At 41.1% G+C, this 24,275-nt stretch overlaps 1 protein-coding gene across 1 annotated transcript in view; it reads right to left on the bottom strand.

Moving 5' to 3' along the window:
- Nucleotides 1–448: 448 nt before the first annotated feature.
- The window catches only part of LOC141101734 (ras-related C3 botulinum toxin substrate 1-like), a 54,415-nt gene continuing 30,588 nt past the window's right edge, over nt 449–24,275 (bottom strand). Inside the window, exons 3-6 of the mRNA XM_073591029.1 lie at nt 22,699–22,816; nt 20,483–20,545; nt 19,534–19,693; nt 449–1,693 (exon numbers count right to left, since the gene is read on the bottom strand). Of these exons, the coding sequence (XP_073447130.1) occupies nt 1,563–1,693; nt 19,534–19,693; nt 20,483–20,545; nt 22,699–22,816 (472 nt within the window). The 3' untranslated portion in view covers nt 449–1,562. The remainder of the gene's footprint in view (nt 1,694–19,533; nt 19,694–20,482; nt 20,546–22,698; nt 22,817–24,275) is intronic.

Here is a 24,275-nt window from a genome sequence, read left to right as displayed (position 1 = left end):
AGGGATAGATTTACTAAGGGCAAATAGACTGTGCACCTTGCAAGTGCAGTTGCACTTATTCTCCCCAGAGCTTAGTGGACATGGTAAAGCTTCACTTTGTAAAGGATACCCAATAAGGTGCAAGGGAGAAAAAAAAAAACGACTTTTTTTGGCACATGATTGGATGATGGAAATCGGCAGAGCTTTACTAAGCTCATGGGAAAAAGAGTGCAACTGCAATTACAAAGTGCACGGTCTAGTTGCCTTTAGTAAATCCATCCCAAAGAATTCTATTTTCTCTACATATGCAGCTAACCTGACTGCAAGTAAAACGCACAGTATGAATGGCACCATTAAAAAATCATTACATGCATTTCGAAATACCTTCCAAACACATATTAATGCGGGTTTGACAGTGCCAGTGTTAATGAGTCCTTACAGTTGAAAAAAATAATAATAAAGATACAGCTTTTTGTAGTTTAAGGATTTATTAATTCAAACATGCACGTAAAACGCTAAACTGCATTAGCAAAAGATCAATGTAAAAACACTGTTCACAATTTTTTCCAACATTCTCACATGCACTTTGAATTTGTTCTTAGTAGAAAGGCTGAATCATGTGTCATGTCTCATAGTGTTTAGTTAGGGGTGTGCATCATTAATACTCGCTCTAAAATTAAGAACTCACAATCTCTATGGGACAGAACCAATAGAAGAAAAAAATGATAGTTTCACTGGGGAGGGGGTGTCAAGATGACAGTATGAATTAGCTACTAATCTTATAAAGTATGATTACATAGACTAGGAAAAAAACAAAACAAAGAAATAATAGGAAAGAACATAAAAAGGATTACTGTGTATAGCAGGTTCACATGATTTGTACACCTAGTGTTACAGGAAAAGTCATGAAACGCACACCTTTATAAACAAAATAACATAAGGAAAAGTATTAGGAATAAGTTTCCTATAAACTAAAAAATTTTCAATCTACAATATTTAGAAAGATATTAAAATTCAAGATATTCTACGAGCAAGGCAACATAGAAAGCCTGTGCATATCAGAATCTGTGGGAATGATGGTTGTGACCTATAGGGCACTATCCCCAACCCTTTTCTCTTTAGACAGGCACATATATAGTGGTTGATCATAAAACAGCACTACTATGTAGCCTGGAATTCAGAAATCAGAACAATTTTGTACATCAACCAATGACATATGTTACCCAAGTGTTTGGCTGTCCCAGAAGGGAACCAAACTGCCAATATGAAAAGAAGGCATGGGGATTACCTGAAATTAACTACTCAATAACAGCAACCGTTTCTACTGCATTTATGACACATCTTAGGGCTGGTAGTCAAGAGCACTTCACTTCATTAGTTCAAGCAAAAAGGAGAAACCGTTTTCAGAAAAATAAGGCTAAGTAGACTGATCTATCATTCAGGAAAGGGTTTTAGTAGAGTCTGAAAAAGATGTGTCACATTTTATATTTAAGATTTTATAGGCAGATAATAGATTCTTACAAATATGACTGGGGGTTGGCTTTTTCGAGTCTGGGACTGGGGTAGGTGAAGGAGCGCAAGGATTACAAAATCAAACACGTTCTCTTTCTCTTCTTCACTGGTGGTGGGCAGAGAGCAACTCTTATTGCTCCATCGAACACAGTCTTCAGTCCTCTTTGCGTAAGTGCTGAACATTCTAAGTATTTCCTGGCACCTGTCAGGAGAAAGCCAAAGTAAGACAATTGTTTCCTCTCTCTGGGGATTTCCCATTTGGTAATTTAAATCCAAGGTAAAAGGTAATATTGACAAATCCCTTTGAGCTATGGCAAAGCCATTACAGATGTCAATAACTGTAAAATGAACTTCCTCATTCTATTGACACCTGAAAGAAAAATAAACTTTGGCCTTGCTAATGACAAAGTCTAAAACTGTGTTTGTTCACCAAAAAGATGACATCCAAAAATTTACCAGAGAAAATATTAACCTATTCATTTAAAACACTATTAATCTATTCAGCTGCAGAAATCTGTGGCCGTTTGGTGTAGTGGTGAACTGAGAGGGAAGGAAGGTACATCCGTACCCACCTCCACTCTGCAATGTAAGAAACCTGAAGCGATAAGGATTTCATCACTATCGGTACCGGATTGTAATGCATCTAATCAAACTAATCTTGGATGGCAGAGGAGAGATCTGGGGTTAAAAAAAAAACAAGTTTTGAAGAAATACAAAAAATCTAAAGTGCCCCTGTCCCCTCATGCTCACAGCAAATGCGAATATGTAAGCCCTGCACGCATATATAAACGGAGAACGCACGTGAGAGCTACCGTTGCAGATGTCACACAGAGCAATAATTCTAGTGGCAGAGCTCCTGTTCAAATCTAAAGTGGTAACATGTAAAGGCTTTTAAAGAGACATCTATGGAGATTATTTTTTTTTTTTTTTATTGGTACTGTAGTTTGTTGCCATTGCACAAGTGGCACAGTTTTAAAGCATGACATGTTAGGTATCTTTTTACTTGGCACAACACCATCTTTTATATTTAACTAAAATTGGGTATTGTGTTGCGTTTGTGTGCACTAATTTGTCTATATTGGCGTTTTAAATGGCTGCACAACCACCATTTTAATCTCCAGGGTCTCCGTTTCAAACAAATATATAATGTTTGGGGTTTCTAGGGATTTTCAACCAAAAATTATGATTTTTATGTGAGAAGTGTCAAAATTGGCTCAGGAGTCAAGTGGTTAGAATATTGAACCTAAAGACTTAAAGAAGGGACATTTCAGATTCTGGAACAGGACAACAGAACAGAAGTCAGGTGAATGGCAGCTGGTAACATTCCATAATACAGAATCTACTTTGCCGTGGTAAACACATCAATACACAGCCTATGACTCATTTCTTTTGAACAGTTTGTTACTGTACTTTGTCCGTTTACAGCAGTGGTTCTCAACCTACTAGTGCCGTGACCACTTGATAAAATTCCTCAAGTTGTGGGGACTCCTAACAGTAAAATTATTTTCGTAGCATGGGTTGTCAGCACCCAAGGCAAGACAAGTAGTTTGCGCCCCTAACCCACGAACATTTAGCGCTCCCTGAGTCCCTTCCACTCGTACAGTATTAAAACCCCTTATGGTACATTTTAGGATGTACCACTCTCTCTTTGTTCTCCTTTCTTTCCCTTTTATCTCTCTGTAGCCTAATTTCCTGTTTTTTTCCCCCATCCCTCTCTCTAGCCATCTTTCTTGTTCTTTCTCTTATTATTTCTCTATCTTTTTCTTTGTTCCTCCCCCTCTTTTCCTCTCCCTTCCATGTATTCTCTATTTTTATTACTTCTCTTACTCCTTGGTGGGGGTGGGGGAAATGGGAAGAGTGGCAGTGCTGGGGGGAGTTCTGATCAGCCAACTTAGGTGCTCTTGATCAAGGTCATCTGCTGATCTGAGAACTGTAGTGGGTACTTTTAGGCCTCATGCACACTGGACGTTAAAATAACGTTATAAAAATGTCAGTAGCTTTGCAGTGAGTTTTTCAACTTTTTTCAAAGTTCTTAGCGTTTTTCCGCGTTAAGGTTTTAGCGGGTTTTTTTTAAAGAAAAAAACTTTTTTTTTTCTTTTTTCAATGGATCAAAAACATTAAAAAACCTTGGTGAGCGACGTTTTTGAGCGTTTACCGACGTTTAACAGTGTTTATCAGCGTTGGAGCATTTTTAGCTGAAAAACGTCTCTCAGAACTCACTAGTTTTGTGGTTTTGTTACTGCTCAAAAACGCCACTGTCCAAAACTGCTGATAACAGCCTATGTGTGCATGGACACATAGGATAACATGATGGAGAGTTTAATGACTGTAGAAAAAAACATCTACAGCCAAAAACAGCTGCTGTAAAAACATCAAAAAACGTCCAGTGTGCATGAGGCCTTGATGTTACTCACTGTGTCTCCGGCTTCACTGTGTCTCAGACTTTGTGGTGTCTCGCAGCAGTGACACCTATGCCGAAATCAGGAGATAAGGCCTCCTCCAGCCCCTCCCACTTCATATTCCTCACCAGTCAGCTGACCTCTAGTCTCTGTCCCCCAGCCATGCCGTGAACTAAATGGACGGCTGCAAAGAGGCTAAGTGGGCGGCTGTGGGCTCCAGGAACAGCCCAGCTGGGCGGCCACAGGCTTCAGGGACAGCCCTGCTGGGTGGCCACAAAAAGGCTGGGAGAGCGGGGCTGGCTTCAGAAACAGCCCAGGAATTCAGTGACCTCTGGCAAACCATCATTTGACCCCCAAGGAGGTCCCAACCCCCAGGTTGAGAACCACTGGTTTACAGAGAAAGATAAAATTTTATAGGATTTCAGTTCTGACTTATGTTTGCTTTTTGTGGAATTAGAAACCTGTAAAATGTGTGTAGCACTGACCCCCAAAGGAGCTGCTGATTTAAATTGGGTTGTTGACGTCACCCCTTACCTGTAGTTTCCCCACATCAGGAACTTAGAGTCTATATTGGGCCTTGCGCCCACCAATGTATGCACCAGTCACTTTAGTTCTTTTCCCAATGCTTTATTACAAGAGAACTTGAAAGAAGTAGCAGTAAAGAGGTTGAAGGGGAGTTGCAGATACCTTTTTGCAGCAGATCACTTACAGACTCTTCAGAATAGAGGACAAAACACAGTTTTCTCTCTGTAAATCTTGTATGGCTGGGTAGATCTCTGACACAGATCTAGCAAGCTGCAAGATGTCTGGACAAGCCTCTCTCACAAGCTTCGCAGCCAGCATACGCCTGGATAAGTCTCTCTCACAAACTTAGCAGCCAGACAGTTAGTTACCTTGATTGAATTGTAGAACAGCTTCCAGTACCAGAACCTTTAAGCCGACTCGGCGATACTGTAAGGGTAGTTTAAATGTAGGACAGCTTCTTCACAGTACCAGAACCTTTAAGTTGACCCGACAGTACTGTAAGGATAGGTTAGAGATAGGTGCGTCCTCCAAGTAAGTCACCAGGCCCTTCTGAGAGACCAGCCTTCATACTGGCTCTCTCCAGCAAGGGTCCTCCCCTGGATCTCCTCAGCTTGGCTTAGCTTCTTCCTAGCAGGCAAGACAGCCTAAGGACCACCTCTGCGGTAGTAGGCCCCGGACAGGCTTCTGGGCCTACTTGCACAGCTGCAGTGACGTAGCCCTCCAGCCTGGAGGGCCACGAGGTAAGAACTGATCCGTAGCACATGGCATCTGTCCCATAAATACTCTCCCCCAGATTGCACAGCAGCAAGAACCTCCCACTGGGCTGTTTCTGAAAGAAGAATATTCATTAAAGTTTCACTAAGTTGTTATTCGCACACTGTTCCATGGTACCAGTGACACCTACTGGCAACAGTGGGAACTGCACAACCAAGTCAATTCCAGAACAGATCCAGTAAACTATATACATTCAATCTGAGCTGATTACAGCTCAGCCAAAAACTAAATTTACTTGCGAGCTCCTGGTCAAAAGGAGCAGGGCGCTACATGTGTTTTAGAGTTCACTAGGCTCTTGGATACAAACACCCCAGAAAACAAAAAAAGACAGTAAAAAGCACATAATGCTTACTGGATGCCAGGGCCTCTAACTTTCTGTGGGCTTTAATACTGATTTTACATTACAATGCAAAATAATTTGCTATCCAAAATGTCTAGGTGATTTTGAAAATACTTGATTATAATTATTCTTTAATGAAAGAAGGGGCACTGTGGAATAAAAATATGGAAGTTGAGTGCTTGATTGCAGTCAAAAGCGTTTTTTACAGTATACAAACACAACAAAGTGACATGGTTTAATTGCCATACAGATCCAAAGAACAATTACAACAGGAAGTAAAACAGCCCAACAAGGGAAGCACAGTGGGAGCTACCTATGTCAATTCAACCACAGTTTAACATACCAAAGTAGTAACAAGCATAATAAATGTCCAATCCTTGGGAAACTGGTGCCAAGGGGGGGGAGAGAAGACAAGAGAGGCAGGGTACATGGAGTGGAAGGAGAGAGAGGGGGAGCCAAGGAAACACAAACCCAGCACTCAGCCCATAATATCCAAACCCACAACTGAAACTGCAGAGATGCTTCTCTAAGCTGAGGTCCTGGGAGATCATACATTATCATACTTTAAGGAGCAGCCACGGTTAATATAGGTTAATTTGTACATAGGAAGGGCTGCATCCACCATGGCCTCCCAGGAAGACACCCCAGGTGTAGCTGCCGAGGTCCACTTCATCAAGAATTCTTTTTTTTGCATAATAAAGAAGATAGGAGATCAGTAATTTAGTGTGATAAGACTGCTGAACATCCACACTGATGGCCAATAGGGCTACTCCTGAGGACCGCTCAAGCCTTATGGGAGGTTTGCAACATCCCTGTGGGGATACACGCGCTTTTGACCTTCTGTAGTAGGGAGGTCCACCATCTCTGGTAAGCGTGTCTGGGCTTATTTGGTGAAGGATATTGTCACTTTACATCAGAAGGACTTTCCCATTTTCTTCACGAGGGATCCTGTCATTCCTTCTGTCCGGTGATTGGAGTTCCCATCTGGATTGGACTATTTCTTTTTCTTTTTTCTTTCATTTAGTTTTATGTGCTGCACTTACCTGTATTTATATTGTATATCCGCTAGGTATATGTGATTGCCTGTAGTGTTCACCTTGCAGTCTTCACGTTTTTATTACTGTGTTTGCGCTGATTGTTTTTTTGTTTTTATATAGGGTGAGTTTATAGACATATTGTCACTATTGCCATCTTCCAAAGATTTCATAACAAAATGTGAAAGAAAACTTGAAGAAAAAAAGATGAAGATGATAGGTGGAGACCAGTGGCGAGAACATTTCATAACTTGCTTCAGTCATTCACAATTTATGCAAGCGTTCTGGGTGAAAAACACCCAGAACTCTGTTGTGGACTTTTTCAGCACCTGGAACATGTATTGGAGGCAAACAAGAATTTCGAGGATTAGGATGGTATAAATACGATGAATTATTCAGACAAAACTGTCTATTTATCCATCTTTAAAGTGGGGTATGAAAGACGCAGGGCTATGGCTTAATTTTATATTGCCACAAAAATCTACATTTTCTAAGCCAGCACCCACGTCTTTTATATCGCCATACAAAAAAGGTTTCTGCTATGCATTTAACCAAACACAATGCAGATGGGGTAATGCCTGTAAATATAGGCATGAATGTTCACAATGTTCATGTACACACCCATTAGTTAAGTGTTTCAAAAGGGGTTATTTTCAAGGACAGGGAGAACATACTGAAAAAAAAAATCGCACACCAGAGAGATTAGCAAGAATGCTTCAATGGTTGGAAATTTATCCAGACTAGGAGACAGCCAAAATTTTAGTTAATGGATTTTCACATGGTTTCCCATTGCCCATATTCAGGTGTCCGTTTATGAAGCAGTGATCAGCGGTGATCCCGAGGATCACCGCTGATCACAGTCCATAAACAGTTTATGAAACAGTGATAATCGGGGGAGAACATGTTTGAACTTGTTCTCCCGTCGATTATCTCTACACACAGAGAATCCTCATTGAATGACAGTAACGGCCAGTTTATGAAGCGGTGATCTCACCGCTTCACTGGCGATCTGAGTCAGAATTCACACTCCCAGGTTCACCAGCTCAGAGGTGGTGAATTGGGGAGTGAAGAGGAAATCTGGGGGGATCTGAGGGGGAAGGAGGAAGATTTTTAACTTCCTTATGCCTCGTTCAGACCCCCAACACTGTAACCATGTCCCCCTGTCATATTTATGTGTATACATATATATACATATAATGTGTATATGTATATATATATAATGTGTGTGTATATACATGTATATATAATGTGTGTGTGTGTATACATATGTATATAATGTAGGGGGACTCATTATTTTATTAACATTAATCGTCCGTGTATTGAGCGGTGATAATTTATCACCGCTTAATAAACTGACATCTCTGTATTTCTGGTGCTGTAATCTCGTAAAGTCTCACGAGATTCCAGTATCAGGGGCCGTTCTCCACTGTTTGAAGCATTTGTAGATCTCTTCACTCCTCCAAAGGTGAAGCGATCTACAAAGCTTCATAAACAGGCACACAGAGGAGAAAGATCTTCACTGTGAATGCCGGAGAACGAAGCAGTGAATAGATTTCACTGCTTCATAAACGGACACCTCAGTGGTAATGGCTGTAATATGGTTGAAAATCTAAAGTCTGTTAATCTATTCCATCATATTGTAAAAGAAAAGTTAAATAAAGAGGTATCGAAAGGCCGTATGGCTGGTCCTTTTAAAAATCCTCCATTTATCAACTTTAGAATCTTGCCATTAGGTATTATCCAAAAAAAGGAACACAACTCGTACAGGCTTATACATCACCTGTCATACCCAGAGGGGGCATCTTTAAATGATGAGATTGAAGAAAGTTTGTCCTCAGTCTCATACTGCACATTTGCAGAGGCAGTCTTTAAAATCAGAAAATTCGGTAGGGCAGCTTTGTTAGCCAAGATTAATTACTAATAGCTCCAGAGGCATATAATTCGTTAGGTATTCATTTTGAAAATAACTTTTATTATGATATGTGCCTACCTATGGGCTGCTCACTATCTTGCGCCTATTTTGAAAAATTTGCCACGTTTTTGGAATGGGTGGTAACATTTAAGTCTGGATATGAAGGAACCCTACATTATCTGGATGACTTCCTATTCATAGGTCCTGCAGACTCTCCTATCTGTTATTTCATGCTTCAGCTTTTTGGTAAGATTGCTGAATACTTTGGTATTCCATTAGCAGCTGAAAAAACAGTGCTTCCCACATCTTCAATACATTTTTTAGGCATTAATATTGACACAGTAAATTTAGAATTTAGATTACCTTTGGACAAAATAGATCAAAATTTATAATACCTGGGTTTAAAAAAAAAAAAAAAAAAGAGAGTTTTATTAAAGTAACTACAGTCGTTATTAGGTTTATTAGTCTTTGCGTCTTGCATAATGCCCATAGGTAGGGCCTTTTCACGTCAACTTTATCTGGCCATCTCAGGCATCAAATCCCCGTTTTCACATGTTAGGCTAACTTCTCAGCTAAAAGAAGATCTAGTAGTGTGGTTAAACTTTTTTGACAGCTACAATGGTCGATCTTTTTTCCAAGATAATTTCATATTTTCTGCAGATTTTGAGTTTTTTTACAGATGTGGCGGGGTCTTGTGGCTTCTCGGCAGTATGGAAGACGTATTGGTGCTGCAGTAAATGGCCTTCTAGATGGGTAAAATTAAACACTACAAAGAACATAGTTCTTTTAGAGTTATTTCGGTTAGTAATTGCCCTTGAAATTTGGGGTAAACAATTTGCCAATAAAAGGATTCTAATACAAACTGATAATAAAGGTGTATTGTATTGTGAATTGATTATCATCAAAATCTCTATTAGTGATCAAATGACTTAGACATTTGGTATTCCTATGTTTACATCACAACATATGGTTAAAAGCTAAACATCTGCCAGGAAAGGAGAATCAAATAGTGGACACTCTATCTCGATTTCAAGATTCCCTCAGTTACTACCCAATGCCAACTTTGAGGTGATAACATGCCCTGAGAACCTTTGGGATTTAATCTAGAAACCATTACAGACTATATAAAAAAGTCAGTCGCAAATATCACATGGGCAGAATACTCTGCTGCATGAAACAAATGGGTCAATTTTGCTGGAGATTGTAATTTCCGTTTTGATTCTCCTTCAGAACAGTTAATATTAGCATTCTTATGTTCCTTAATGCATAAAGAAGTGTCTTACAGCCATATTGCTAAAACGCTAGCAGGAGTATAATTTTTTCTAAAACTGCAAGGTGTGCCTAGTTGTATATCTTTTTTCTCTGTACAATAATTTGGTCTCCGTGACTGTACACTTTGCTGGTTCTCTTCCTACTTATCCAACCGCACCTTTAGCGTTTCTTACAACTCTACTTCCTCCTCTCCTCTTCCTTTCTCTGTTGGGGTCCCCCAGGGTTCTGTTCTTGGACCTCTCCTATTTTCACTCTACACCACCTCCCTGGGTCAACTGATAGCCTCCCATGGCTTCCAATACCACCTCTACGCTGATGACACCCAAATCTATCTCTCTACCCCTCAGCTCACTCCCTCTGTCTCCTCACATATCACTAATTTAGTATCAGATATATCAGTCTGGATGTCACACCACTTCCTCAAACTTAATCTATCCAAAATAATATATATATATATATAAAATTATAATTTTTCCTCCCCCATATGCCCCTTCCCCTGATCTCTCTGACAAAATCGATGGCACAACTATAAGCCCAACCCCACATGCCAAGGTCCTGGACTCTGAACTCTCCTTCAAGCAACACATCCAATCACTGTCCAAATCCTGCCGCCTCAACATCCGCAACATCTCCAAAATACGCCCCTTTCTAACCAATGGCACAACAAAGCTCTTAATTCACTCGCTGGTCATCTCTCGCCTCGACTACTGCAACTTCCTTCTCATTGGCTTACCTCTACATAGTCTATCATCTCTTCAATCTATCATGAATGCCGCTGCCAGACTCATCCATCTTACCAATCGCCCTGTGTCTGCCACTCCTCTCTGTCAATCCCTCCACTGGCTTCCGCTCGGCCAAAGAATTAAATTCAAAATTCTAACAACTACGTACAAAGCCATCCACAATTTCGCCCCCAGCTACATCACTAGCTTAGTCTCTAAATACCAACCTACTCGTTCTCTTCGTTCCTCTCAAGACCCCCTGCTTTCTAGCTCCCTTGTCACTTCCTCCCATGCTCGCCTCCAGGACTTTTCCAAAGCCTCTCCAATCCTATGGAATGCCCTACCTCAATCTGTCCGCTTATCTCCTACTTTATTAGCTTTTAGATGATCCCTGAAAACCCTTCTCTTCAGAGAAGCCTACCCTACCCACACCCAACCACTGTATTTTCATTTTTTTTCCATCAACTCATCCCCCACATTTATTACCTTTTGTTTCCACTTGACCCTCCCTTCTAGATTGTAAGCTGTAACAAGCAGGGTCCTCTGATCCCTCCTGTATTGATTTGTATTGTAATTGTACTGTCTTCCCTCATGTTGTAAAGCGCTGTGCAAACTGTTGGCGCTATATAAATCCTGTATAATAATAATAATAATAATAATAAATAATAAGCTCTGAAAGGTTACAGGAAACACCATTATACTGCTGATAATAGGAGACCTATTTCAATTGAGTTATTGGGAAAGATTTGTATGATTACTTCAGAAGTTTGTTTCTCAGATTTCGAATCTGAGCTATTTAAGGTAGCATTTGTTTTAGCGTTTTTTGGAGCATTACGAATCTCAGAACTGCTTCCAAATAATAAATTAGCTCATGCTGGTCTTTTGCTACAGCATGTAGAAATTTTGGAATCAGGGATTAAATTATCCCATTGTCTAAGACAGATAGGATCGGCAGAGGTAAGTGGATTAATCTACATACATGTGGTGATAAAATGATATGCCCATTAGTCCTGGTAAAGAATTACATTCGCATTAGGTCTCAGGCAGGTGTTCAATTTCTGATTCATGCAGATAGTTCTGCTATGACCAGGTACCAGTTTAATTTTGTTTTGAAAGGTTACATGAAAAGGTTAGGATTACAAACAATTGAGAGTTATGTCCCATTCTTTTCGTATCGGGGGAAAGCTACAGAGGCTGCAAGAATGGGACTTGACGACTCCATCATACAAAGACTGGGCAGATGGGGATCTCAATGTTTCAAAATTAATGTGAGACCTGACCTTTCTTTTTAAATTCCAGGTGATAGAAGAGTTCTTTGGATTTTAGGACACTCATTTATTTACTGAGTGTTTAAAAGAGCTGCACTATGTTGCTACTAATTTGTCCTTGGATTATGATAATTTTCAAGTATTCTGGAAAGTCATCAGGGGTCTCCGCTGGGCTAAGTTGTCTTTTAATATTTGCAGGCTGTTTGAAGTTTGGTCAACTCCTAATATTGTAATCATCCACCTTTGGGGAGAATAATGTGGGTAAAGTCAACACCCTGGATCTCATGTATAAAATGAAAAGGGATTTACAGTCTCACCATGTCGTCCCCAAATACTAGAGTAATTTTTTCAGAAATTGTTCCCAGACTTTTGTGGTTAAGGAATCCTAACTTTAAAAATTTGGAAAAACTTAGACGTAGAATAAATAAGTCAATGGAAAAATGCATGCCTGTTATAGGCGGATTTTCATACAGACACCTAGATGTTGAAGGAGGATTTAGTGGCTTATATAGGTCAGATAGCATGCAATTATCTGAGGTAGGACTGGATATATTTAATTTAGGGTTACATTATAGTATTGACTTGGCCGGAGTGGGAGAAGATGCAAGTCCAGTGGTTGGGGACTGGTATTTATGATTCATGAGATTTGTGTTCGAGTCGTTTTAAGTTATTGTTCATCGAAAATTTTTATTTAAAACCAATAAATGTGCCGCAACCAAAATTTAAACACTCAATGATGTCTGTGTTACTTATCCGGTAAATTTAAGTTAGACTATAAATAAGGGAGAAAGTGCAATCTGCATTCCCATGAGAAGGAGGACACAAGCATATGAGCACGACAACATGGGCAGGCGTTTGCCCCTCCCTTTCTTAATGTAAAAAAAAAATGTGATGCAATTGGAAAATTCCAATTGCATCACTTTTCCAGGACCCCGCTCTGAGATAAACTGCCAGTGGGTCTGTCACAGCTGAAGGAGATCCCCAACCCCCACCCCCCCCACCCCTTGTTGCAAGGCACGTTTATGTGGTTTGTCACCCTTTTATGGAAGGAGGGACTGCAATTCATGATTCATGAGATTGGTGCTTGAGTCGTTTTATGGCTGAGCAAAGTTATATTTTGCAGATTAATAAATAATATATTTATATGAAGTTGTTATTCATTGAAAATTTTTCTTCAAAACCAATAAATGTGCCACGGCCATAATTTTGCCACTCAATGGTGTCTTTTTTATTTATTTGGTAAATTTAAGTTTGACTATAAATAAGGGAGAACGTGCAATCTGCATTCCCATAGAATTAAAAAAAAAACAATAGAATAGTATAGAAAGAATATAACCATTCCCCAAAATTCTAATAGAATCAATTTGTTTTGAATAAAATAGAAAATAGATTAGAATAGGAAGATGGTTATATTTATTCTATTTATTCTAATTTATTCTTTTCTATTCTATTTAAATTTGAATTTCTATTCTATTGTTTTTTGAATTATATTATTTTCTATTCAAATTTCAGAAGATGGTTATATTCTTTCTATTTTATTCTATTCTTTTTTATTCTATTCTATTTGTTTCTATTCTATTCTATTCTATTCTTTTATTTTCTGTTATATTATTTTCTATTCTATTCTATTTTTTTCTATTTCATCCCTTTTTTTCTATTCTATTTTATTTTCTTTGGAAATTAGAAAACTTTTAGAACATTTTTCAAATTTGAAAACTTTTCAAGTTCAAAAACTATTCAAATTTGAAAACTATTCATACCTATTCAAATCTGAAAACGATTCAAATTCTAATACTATGTTCTGTTTTACACTATTATATTCTATTCTTTTATTTTCTGTTATATTATTTTCTATTCTATTTTATTCTCTTTGGAAATGGGAAAGCTATTCGAATTCGAAAACTATTCAAATTCGAAAACTATTCAAAAACTATTCGAATTCTAAAAATATTCTAAAACTATTCGAATAGATTCAAATCGTATGAATAAAACGAATTCTGAAAGTGAATTAAACGGGTTAAAAAAATTTAACTAAACTAATTTATGTAAAAAACGAGTCGAAACCAAAACTATTTTTTTTTTTCATTTTGCACATGTCTATGGAACAATTGCCATTCATGCATGGAGGTGGGGATGGGGATTTTTCTTTTATTAGATTATATTTTTTCTTTACACTATTTTGTTTTACTGAACCACTTCAGCCCCAGAAGGTTTCACCCCCTTTATGACCAGGCCATTTTTTGCAATATGGCACTGCGTTGCTTTATCTGACAATTGTGCGGTCGTGTGATGCTGTACCCAAACAAAATTTATGTCCTTTTTTTTCCCTATAAATAGAGCTTTCATTTGGTGGCATTTGATCACCTCTGCTGTTTTTTTTTTTTTTTTTTGCGTTATAAACAAAAAAAGATTGACAATTTGGAAAAAATATTTTTTTTTTACTTTCTGCTATTAAACATAACCGGAAGAAAGGAACATTTTATAGGTAAGTTGCTTTGCGCAGCCCGTGCCACCCTGCCACAATAAATGTGCGGTGGGCGGTCTGGAAGCAGTTAATGTGTAACTAAAGGCAAAACGTTTTTTTTTTTGTTTTGGATAGTTGAGGGGGATTAGGACTCCTGTCAGTTTTTATTGCTGTCTGTGCCCCCGTTACCATTATTTATTCTTGTTTACCATTATTATTGAATGTGAAAGTACATGAAAATCCCATATTTTGGGTTGACACCAGAACAGTAATGGGGGAATTTTCCAATAGGGACACTTGTTCTGGCAACACCCTGGGATTCCCTTACTTTTGAGGGATAGCCATTTTGGCTATGGGACAGGAAGTGAAGGGGAGGAAGAAAACCCCACACACTGGACAGTTACTCTTTCCAAAATGAAAAAGTTTTGCCTTTAATTCTACTTTAACCACTTACAGACCGCCGCACGCCGATATACGTCCAACTAGCTGCCATAACCCCGGTATCCTCTTCTTCGGCCGGCGATTCGCCGCAAGATCACTTTTATCGGTGGCGGCAGTGGTGTATTTAGGTTTTGTGCTGCCCTAGGCCTGACTAAACGCATGCACCCCCTAATTTAAATACGACCCACCCCATCCTGCCGAGGCCACACCCCTTCCTGTTTAAGACCCACCTTATCATCTGTAAACAACACCCCTTCCTCTTTAGGCTCATTTGGCACCTTTCAGGGGGGAACGGGTACCTGTTTCTGACAGGTACCCTTCCCCACTTCTGGAAAACTGCGCTGTCCCCTCTGAAGTTTGCCCCCCCCTCCTCCTTCCTCCACTGGGCCATTCAGAAAGTGCAACGCGCTTCGCACATGTGCAGTAGGGAACCGGTCGGTTTCCCTTACCATGAATGATAGTGGCAAAAAACGAGAGCCAATCCGAAAATCGGCTGAGGTGTCGACATCGCTGAATCCCTGGACAGGTAAGTGTCCTAATATTAAAAGTCAGTAGCTACAGTATTTTTAGCTGCTGAGTTTTAATGCTATCACGGGGGGGGGGGGGGGTCTCACTGTGCCCATCAAACGCAGTCACTGTGCCCATCAAATGCAGCCACTGTGCCCATCAAATGCAGCCACTGTACCCATCAAACGCTGCCACTGTGCTATCAAACGCAGCCACTGTGCCCATCAAATGCTGCCACTGTGCTATCAAATGCAGCTACTGTGCCCATCAAACGCAGCCACTGTACCCATCAAACGCAGCCACTGTGCCCATCAAACGTAGCCATTGTGCCATCAAACGTAGCCACTGTGCCCATCAAATGCAGCCACCGTGCCCATCAAATGCAGCCACCGCACCATCAAATGCTGCCACTGTGCCCATCAAACGCAGCCACTGTGCCCTCAAACGCAGCCACTGTGCCCATCAAACGCAGCCACTGTGCCCATCAAACGCAGCCACTGTGCCCATCAAACGCAGCCACCGCGCCATCAAATGCAGCCACTGTGCCCATCAAATTCTGCCACTGTGCCCATCAAATTCTGCCACTGTGCCCATCAAATGCTGCCAGTGCCCATAACACTGATATACTTTTTAAAATCATTGTACCTGCTGTCCTGGGGGTTTCCCTCATGCTCCTCTCTCTCCTGATCTCACAGCCCCAGGGCCGAGGAGAAGATTCACTGCAGCAAAGCAGTGCAGGGGAGGGTAGGCGGAGCTTAAGGCTCCACCTGTCACCTGTTGGTTATGGGGGCGCGATTGACACACGGCGCCCCCCCGCATGAGAGGAAGCCCCCCCACCCGTCTTGCTGATTCCCGGCTCCCGCTGCCACCTCCCGCATACATGCAGCGCACGGCGGCCGGCTTTCTGTAGCGGCGCCGTGGTGTATGGGCGTGCTTGTCAGAGGGTGGAGGCGTGTATCTCACGCCCCCCTACTCTGACAAGCACGCCCATACACCACGGCGCCGCTACAGAAAGCCGGCCGCCGTGCGCTGCATGTATGCGGGAGGTGGCAGCGGGAGCCGGGAATCAGCAAGACGGGTGGGGGGGCTTTCTCTCATGCGGGGGGGCGGCCCTTTTTGCCGCCCCCCGCAAAGTGCCGCCCTAGGCCTAGGCCTAGTCGGCCTAGGCCAAAACACAGCCCTGGGTGGCGGGAGAGGGGCCCCCCCTCCCGCCGCGCTCCAGTGCCCCCGCCACTTACCGGGGCTGTCGGCAAAGGCGGAGGAGATCAGATCTTCACCCTTGCTGGGCATAGAGATGAGTGAGGGGGAAGATGGCCCCCACCCATCTCTATAACAATGCAGGGCGGAAGCAACGTCAAAATTTCACTTCTGCCCATAGCTCTTAAAGGGCTATTTTTTTTTAGTTATTTTTTTAAATGGCAAAATATTTTTTTTATTGCATTTTAGTGTAAATATGAGATCTGAGGGATGTTTACATTCCTTGTAATAGAAATAAAAGTGACACAATTTTTTTTTTAAACAGTGTAAAAATAAAAATAAAAGATAAAATAAATAAGAAAAAAAAATTTTTTAAACGCGCCCTGTCCCACCGAGCTCGCATGCAGAAGCGAACGCATACGTGAGTAGCGCCCGCATATGAAAAGGATGTTCAAACCACACATGTGCCACACATGTGTGGTATCGCTGCGGTCAGTAGAGCTAGAGCAATAATTCTAGTCCTAGACTTCTTCTGTAACTCAATTTGATTGTAGCCGTATTAGTGCAATTGTGACAGAGAAAATTGAGTACTGTCCGTGATTTTTTTATTTGCACTAACATACAATTTTTCAGGACAAGCTTTCCGGGGTATGTCCCCTTCTTCAAGGTCCAAGCAGTACTGATTCACAAATTTTTAAGCAGCATGTTAAGGCCCCTTTCACACGGACGGATAGAATGGTGCTTTTAGCTGCGGATTTTCTAATTTTCTACCGCAGCTAAAAGCACACAATGCTTTCCTATGGCCCCATTCACACACTGCGTTTTGCTGCGAATTAGATACATGCGGTTCTGTGCGGATAGAAAAAATAGAATTGCCTGTGTCCAGGAGTGATTTAGCGCAGCTATCCGCACATAACCGCAGGTAATCGCAGTGCACTGTGTCAGCTGCGGATAACAGTGCCAAGCTGCTCATCGGGAATGGAAAAATGATTTTTCCTTCCCCATGAGCGACAAGCACGGGGATCCGACCCGGATCCCCGCCAATGCCTGGCACTGTTTGGTATGAATCTTGAGGGGGAACTCCACGCCAATTTTAAATAAAAAAACGGCGTGGGTTCCCCCCCAGGGGCATACCAGGCCCTTAGGTCTGGTACGGATTTTAAGAGGAACCCCTACGCTGAAAAAATGGCGTGGGGTCCCTCCCAAGGTCCATACCAGACCCTTATCTGAGCACGCAGCCCGGTCGGTCAGGAAAGGGGGTGGGGACAGGCGAGCAGCCCCCCCCTCTTGAGCTGTACCAGGCCGCATGCCCTCAACATGGGGGGTGGGTGCTTTGGGGGAGGGGGGGGCCCTGCGGCCCCCCCTCCCCCAAAGCACCTTGTCCCCATGTTGATGGGGACAAGGGCCTCTTCCCGACAACCCTGGCCGTTGGTTGTCGGGGTCTGCGGGCGGGGGGCTTATCAGAATCCGGGAGCCCCCTTTAATAAGGGGGCCCCCAGATCCAGGCCCCCCACCCTATGTGAATGAGTATGGGGTACATGGTACCCCTACCCATTCACCTAGGAAAAAAGTGTCAATAAAAAAAACACTACACAGATTTTTAAAGTAATTTATTAGACAGCTCCGGGGGTCTTCTTCCGGCTTCGGGGGTTTTCTTCTTTGGGGGGTCTCTCCGGTTCTTCTCCGCGCTCTCCGGGTCTTCTGCCGGGCTCCTCAGATATCTTCTGCTCTTTTGCTATAGCGGAGGAGCCCGGTCTGCTGCCTTCTGCCTTCTTCCTCATCCAATGCAAAAGGTGCAGCAAAGGATCTTATGTTGGTGAAACAGGACAGAAGTTGCAAGCGAGGATGAATTTGCACAGACATACCATCAAAGACCATAAAGAAGACAGTTTATGCACACCTGCGGGACATCATTTCTCACAACCCGACCACACTATATAAGACCTCAATGTTTTAGTTCTTACAGGGAATTTCAGAACTATCCAGGAAAGGAAAACGTTTGAACTAAGAATGATACTTCTTTTTGACACGAAAAATAACGGCCTGAATTTAGATACTGGTTTCCTTACACATTATGCTAAAGTTTTACGACCCCTCTGTGACTAGTATCCCCCCCTGCATTCTATAGCTCTCCCTCTGTTTTATCTCACTAACTCTGCTGCTATCTTTATTACCATTGATTTGTATGTTTTTGGTTTTCTCTTTTTTTTTTTTTTTCTTCTTCTTCTTTAACATGCTGCCTAAAAATTTGTGAATCAGTACTGCTTGGACCTTGAAGAAGGGGACATACCCCGAAAGCTTGTCCTGAAAAATTGTATGTTAGTGCAAATAAAAAAAGTATCACGGACAGTACTCAATTTTCTCTGTAACTCAAAACATGCAACCTGTAGAATTTTTAAACGTCGCCTATGGAGATTTTTGAGGGTAAAAGTTTGTCGCCATTCCACGAGCGGGCGCAATTTTGAAGCGTGACATGTTGGGTATCAATTTACTCATTATCTTTCACAATATAAAAAAAAAAAATGGGCTAACTTTACTGTTATCTTATTTTTTAATTCAAAAAAGTGTATTTTTTCCAAAAAAAGTGCGCTTGTAAGACCGCTGCACAAATATGGTGTGACGGAAGGTATTGCAACGACCGCCATTTTATTCTCTAGGGTGTTAGAAAAAAATGTAGAATGTTTGGGGATTCTAAGTAAGTTTCTAGCAAAAAAAACCTGTTTTTAACTTGTAAACAACACATCTCAAAAAGAGGCTTTATTACCATCACTTAGGGCCAGCACCTGCCAGTTGTTAATAGGGATTGGGTGGCTCCATAGCCGCCCCCCCCCCTTTTATAATAAAGCCCAGAGCAAACTGATAAAAATTAAACAAAGTGCAGCCATGAGCTTGTTTTCACATACCAGACATGCCTGAGGAGGCAAACTAGTTAAAGCACCATGCCACATATGAAATCTGAATATTTACAGAAGACTGTCACGCTGAACTTAAGGAAGCCAAAAGCTGGCTCTGTTAGTTCTTTATTAGGAGGAGGAATTATAAAATCTTGTTCCTGGCCTGATGTCACGTGACAAATTGACTGACTGAAATTTAGAACTCAAGCCACTATTTTGCTATGCTGGAAAACCTGTTTCACCCGTTATAAATATTTCAACAGAAAACAAAAAAACAAAAACACACAACATACCAATTTCTTTTGCCATGGTAAGTCCTTGAGGAAACGTAATGGGTGCAAGATTTTGCACTTTCAGTTTTGCAATTGTGTCTTTATCATCTCTCAAATCAAGTTTTGTACCCACAAGGATGATAGGAGTGTCAGGGCAGTGGTGTTGGACTTCTGTGTACCACTATTTAAAAATACACAAAATATACACAGAATAAAGTTATAATTAAATTAAAGATCTAGTAAGGTTCCTCCAACCCACAGCTAAAACTAAAAGAACAAACTTTCTTCCTTATTGAAAAAGAAAAACCAGCGCCACAAGGGTTTAATTGGGAAATGGGATGCATTGAGTCACAATGAGGAAACAGATCGCAAGCCACTAAATTTTTGGTGAACTAAAAAAATATGGAAGAGCAGAGAAAAAGCAGCGCTGGTCCGAAATCCCTCTAAATTAAATCTTTAAATTTGTGAAAATAAATATGTATATAAATCAATTGACAACAAATATATCCTATGTGTTAAACGAATATATATATATATATATATATATATATATATATATATATATATATATATATATATATATATATACACACACATACATATATATATATATATATATACACATACATACATACATACATACATACATACACACACACACACACACACACACACACACCATAAGTGTATAAATATATTACATACAAACAAACCAATATTGTGATGCACTAATGTGCAAATATGTATCCATAAAGTGCAAAGTGTTCTTCCTTATTGTCTTTATAGACAAATTGGTTTAGGAATAACAAAATGACCCAGGTCAGGGCAGATGTCAGGCAAGCAGGCCAAACACTGGTGTCTATGGTTCCAAACTATCTCCATTTAAGACAATGTACCCTTTACCATATAAAACATCCTTACATTCCTGTAGTGTGGAAAACCCCAGGAAAAAAAAAAACAACATGTTTACCTTTTCCCGGACATTCTCATATGAAGCTGGGCTCACAATTGAAAAGCAAACTAGGAATACGTCCTAAAAAGATAAAGGGCAGACGGAATATTAACAACTCTTTCAACAATATGCTTTGATTATGCTGCAAAAAAATAGATCTGGTAGGAGGAAAAAAAAATCATTGAAAACATAGGACATGGAGACTGAATTACCAGTTCCTTTATTTTTCCCCTCACCAGGACGTTTTAGATTGCAGATCAGAAAGGACAAGAAAAGCATTAATTGTGCTTTGCAAGCAAGGCAATAAGCTCTGCAAATTGCAACCCAGACCAACAGAAGGTGGCACACATCGACGGACGAACAAATTGCACTTCTCTTTGCTAGCAGCAGGTATTAGCCCCCGTTCAAACCGGTGCAACTTGTCATGCGATTTGACAGTTCCAAATCGCATGACAAATAGCACCCTATTGTCAGCACTGTAACCGTTCAATTCGGTGCAACTCTTTGTGTTACCGCACTGATAACCGTTACCGATTTGATAAAAAGGGTTCCTGCGCTATTTTTTGTGATTTCAGGCGCAACTTGCTTAGACATCTGTGCATGAAGTTGCACAGATGTCAGGCAAGTCACACCTAAAAATCGCACTGAACTGCGGCTTTGAAATTGTGCTATTTCAAGTGAAGTAGGAGAATTTCAAAGTCACATTTAGTGTGAACCAGGGCTAAATTAATTCACCAAAACATAGGAAGCTTCGGGGGTCGTGATCAAAGCCTAGTAAGAAACGCTCAGATTCAAAAGCAGATTTTAGTGCTTCAAATTAGCTAAGCTCCCTTTTATTGGGAGACAGTTAAATTTAGGAAATCTTTTCAGAAAGGCCTTCTGCACAAACATCAGGAAAACAGAATTAGTTAAAAGGGAATCCTTACAGGATTCTGGTCCATTTGATAAAAAGTTCCCTTTGTAATAAATTAACGAAGGTTTTGCATTGAAATCAATGGGACATGATCTTGCATTGAAGTCAATGGAATGCGATTTTGCATTGAAGTCAATAAGGCAGGGGTCTCAAACTGGCGGCCCTCCAGCTGTTGTGAAACTACAAGTCCCATGAGGCAGTGCAAGGCTGACAGTTACAAGCATGACTCCCACGGGCAGAGGCTTGATGGGAGGGATGAGATCTGGAGGGCCACCAGTTTGAGACCCCTGGAATAAGGGGTGTTTTTGCATTAAAGTCAGTGGAAAGTGATTTTGTATTGAAGTTAATGGGATGCGATTTTGCATTGCACTTAATAGGGGGGCACTTTTGCATTGAAGTCAATGTGATGCAATTTTGCATTAAAGTCAATGGGACGCAGTTTTGCATTAAAGTCAATAAGGGGTGATTTTGCATTGAAGTCAATGGGATGCGATTTTGCATTGATGTCTTTGGGACGCGATTTTGCATTGATGTCAATGGGACACAACTTTGCATTGAAGTCAATGGGGCACAGCATGTCATTATCGGCACCTGTTTTTTTCTTATGGCTAAACGCCGATAACCCTATTTTCGGGATGATCATTTTTGGCAGCCGATATATCGGTGCATCACTAATAATTACCTTAAACACTCCAAAACTGCTGAGAAAAAACAAAAGGAAAGCGCTAGCCCATACATGAAAAGGGTTGTTCTACATTACGTCCACAATATGATAATGAAGGGCATGGAAAAGGGCAGAAAGCCTTCTGGGCTGTGGCAGCACTTATAACAGCTAATGTTACAGTGGCTACTTAATCACTGTGGGCCGCATCAAATATATTCCTTGTGGGCCTCTTTAGGGCTGGGTTCACACTTATGCAAATTGGATGCAGATTTGCCCGCATCCAATTCACATGACAGGAAACTATGACCGGCCCTCAGTGGAGCCTATTCACACATCTCCGGGGCGGCTGTGGAGCGGTTTGTACAGAAGTCCTGTGTGTCTATGGCTCCATTTCATGTCCAAATTCAGGCTAAAATTTGGGCCTGATTTGTCCCTGAAACTGAGAACAGGGACGCACCGGACCCCTGATGTGAGTCACATCCGAATTAAGTGTGAACCCAGCCTAATAAAATTTACATTGGAGATACGAAGAATTAAATCCAACCCGGAACAATCTGATCCAGAGAGCATTACATAGTTACATAGTAGACTACATAAACACGGAGCTTTCACCCATGCTCACATAGCTGTACAAAGGAGCAAAACGTGTATCTTTACCGTCTGTGGATAAGACAATGGACGCAGTCTATCGTAATCTTCTTGTCCAGCTGTATCCCACAAGCCCAAATTAACTGGTTTTCCATCAACCATAAGATTGGCAGAAAAGTTGTCAAATCTGAATTTGGAATGTAAATTTATATGTTAACAATAGGCTTAAACATTTTAAGAAAATCACAATAAAAAGTCTGTGAATAGCTGCTAAGAAAAAAACACCACACACAAAAACAGGATCTCCCAGCAAGTCTTTCTTGGAAGATCTTCAAGCCATAACACCAGACATCTCAAGTCTCCTGCGAAGTGCGGGAGTCTCCTGCATTTCGGGGGTGGCTCCCAGACACCCGCAAGTGCTGCCCAATATCCCGGCCGTGGGGCTGATCCCCTTGTTCACAGCCGGGGATGATCGGTGCAACTGGAGGGACAGCTGTGATCACCGATCTCCTTGTATAGCTGACATCTGCTTCTCCTTCTCTCCCTCCCGCAGCTGTCGGCTAAAAAGCTATACAGGGAGATCGGTGATCACATCTGTCCCTCGTGCTGCACCAATCATCCCCGACTGTTCCCTGTATCCTCCTCCTCCAGCCCCCTTCGTGTCCTCCTCCCCCCCCTTCTTCTCCGTCCCCCTAGCCCCCTTAGCCAGCTTCCCTCCTCTCTTCTCCCGCCGGTTATGGGGATCTGTCAGGATGGAGAGCAGAGGAAGGGACCGATCATTTACCGGCCCCTGCCTTTTCTGAATCGGACGCAGTGAGCGAGATCACTCCTGTGTCCTGTGAAAACTGAGCAGATTAACCTGTGTGTTATTAAGCTCAGTTTATGAATGGACAGGAGCCGCTGTCTTCTGTCCATTAATCTTCAATGCTGAGAAAGGGACTGGGGAATCTGTGTCCTCAGTCTCTTTCTCTGTCTCAAAGAGGAGATGTCAGGGTTCTATTTACCAAAGCCCCCCCAACAGGGTTGATTAAAAAAAAATATAAAAAAATTAAATTATAAAAAATTATAAAATAAAAAACTATTGACACCACCCCCCTGCCTTACCAACACTGGCCACTGCCCCAACCCTCTCCCCCCCCAAGAAGCATTAAAAAAAAATTAAATTGTAAAAAAAACAATATGTAAAAATAAAAACTACTGACACCATCCACTGCCCTACTGACACCATCACTGCCACATACTCCCCACCCCTTTCCCAGGAGGACTGTGAAAAAAATATTTAAAAAAATGATTAAGAAAATAATAAACAACAAAATTGTAAAAAATAATAGAGAAAATAATAACAACAAAAAACTACTGACACACTGCTTTACTGGCACTGTCCACTACCCCTACCCCCAATCATTGTGAAAAACAAAAAATAAAAAAATACATTGTAAAAAATTATTAAAAAAATAAAATTGTAAAAAAATAATAATAAAAATAAAGAACTACTGACACCATCCTGCACATACTACACACCACTGTACACTCCACACTCCTCACATGCACATTATACCCAACTACATACACTCCGCACTCCTCTCCTGCACATACTACCAACCGCCACTGTACATTCCCTATTTAACATTACTACATCCTGCACT

Source organism: Aquarana catesbeiana, linkage group LG06, assembly GCF_042186555.1.
Source record: "Aquarana catesbeiana isolate 2022-GZ linkage group LG06, ASM4218655v1, whole genome shotgun sequence".
In the NCBI taxonomy this organism is placed as follows: domain Eukaryota; kingdom Metazoa; phylum Chordata; class Amphibia; order Anura; family Ranidae; genus Aquarana; species Aquarana catesbeiana.
The sequence above is the reverse complement of the archived record's forward strand: the minus strand, read 5'-3'. Positions and strand labels throughout refer to the sequence as shown.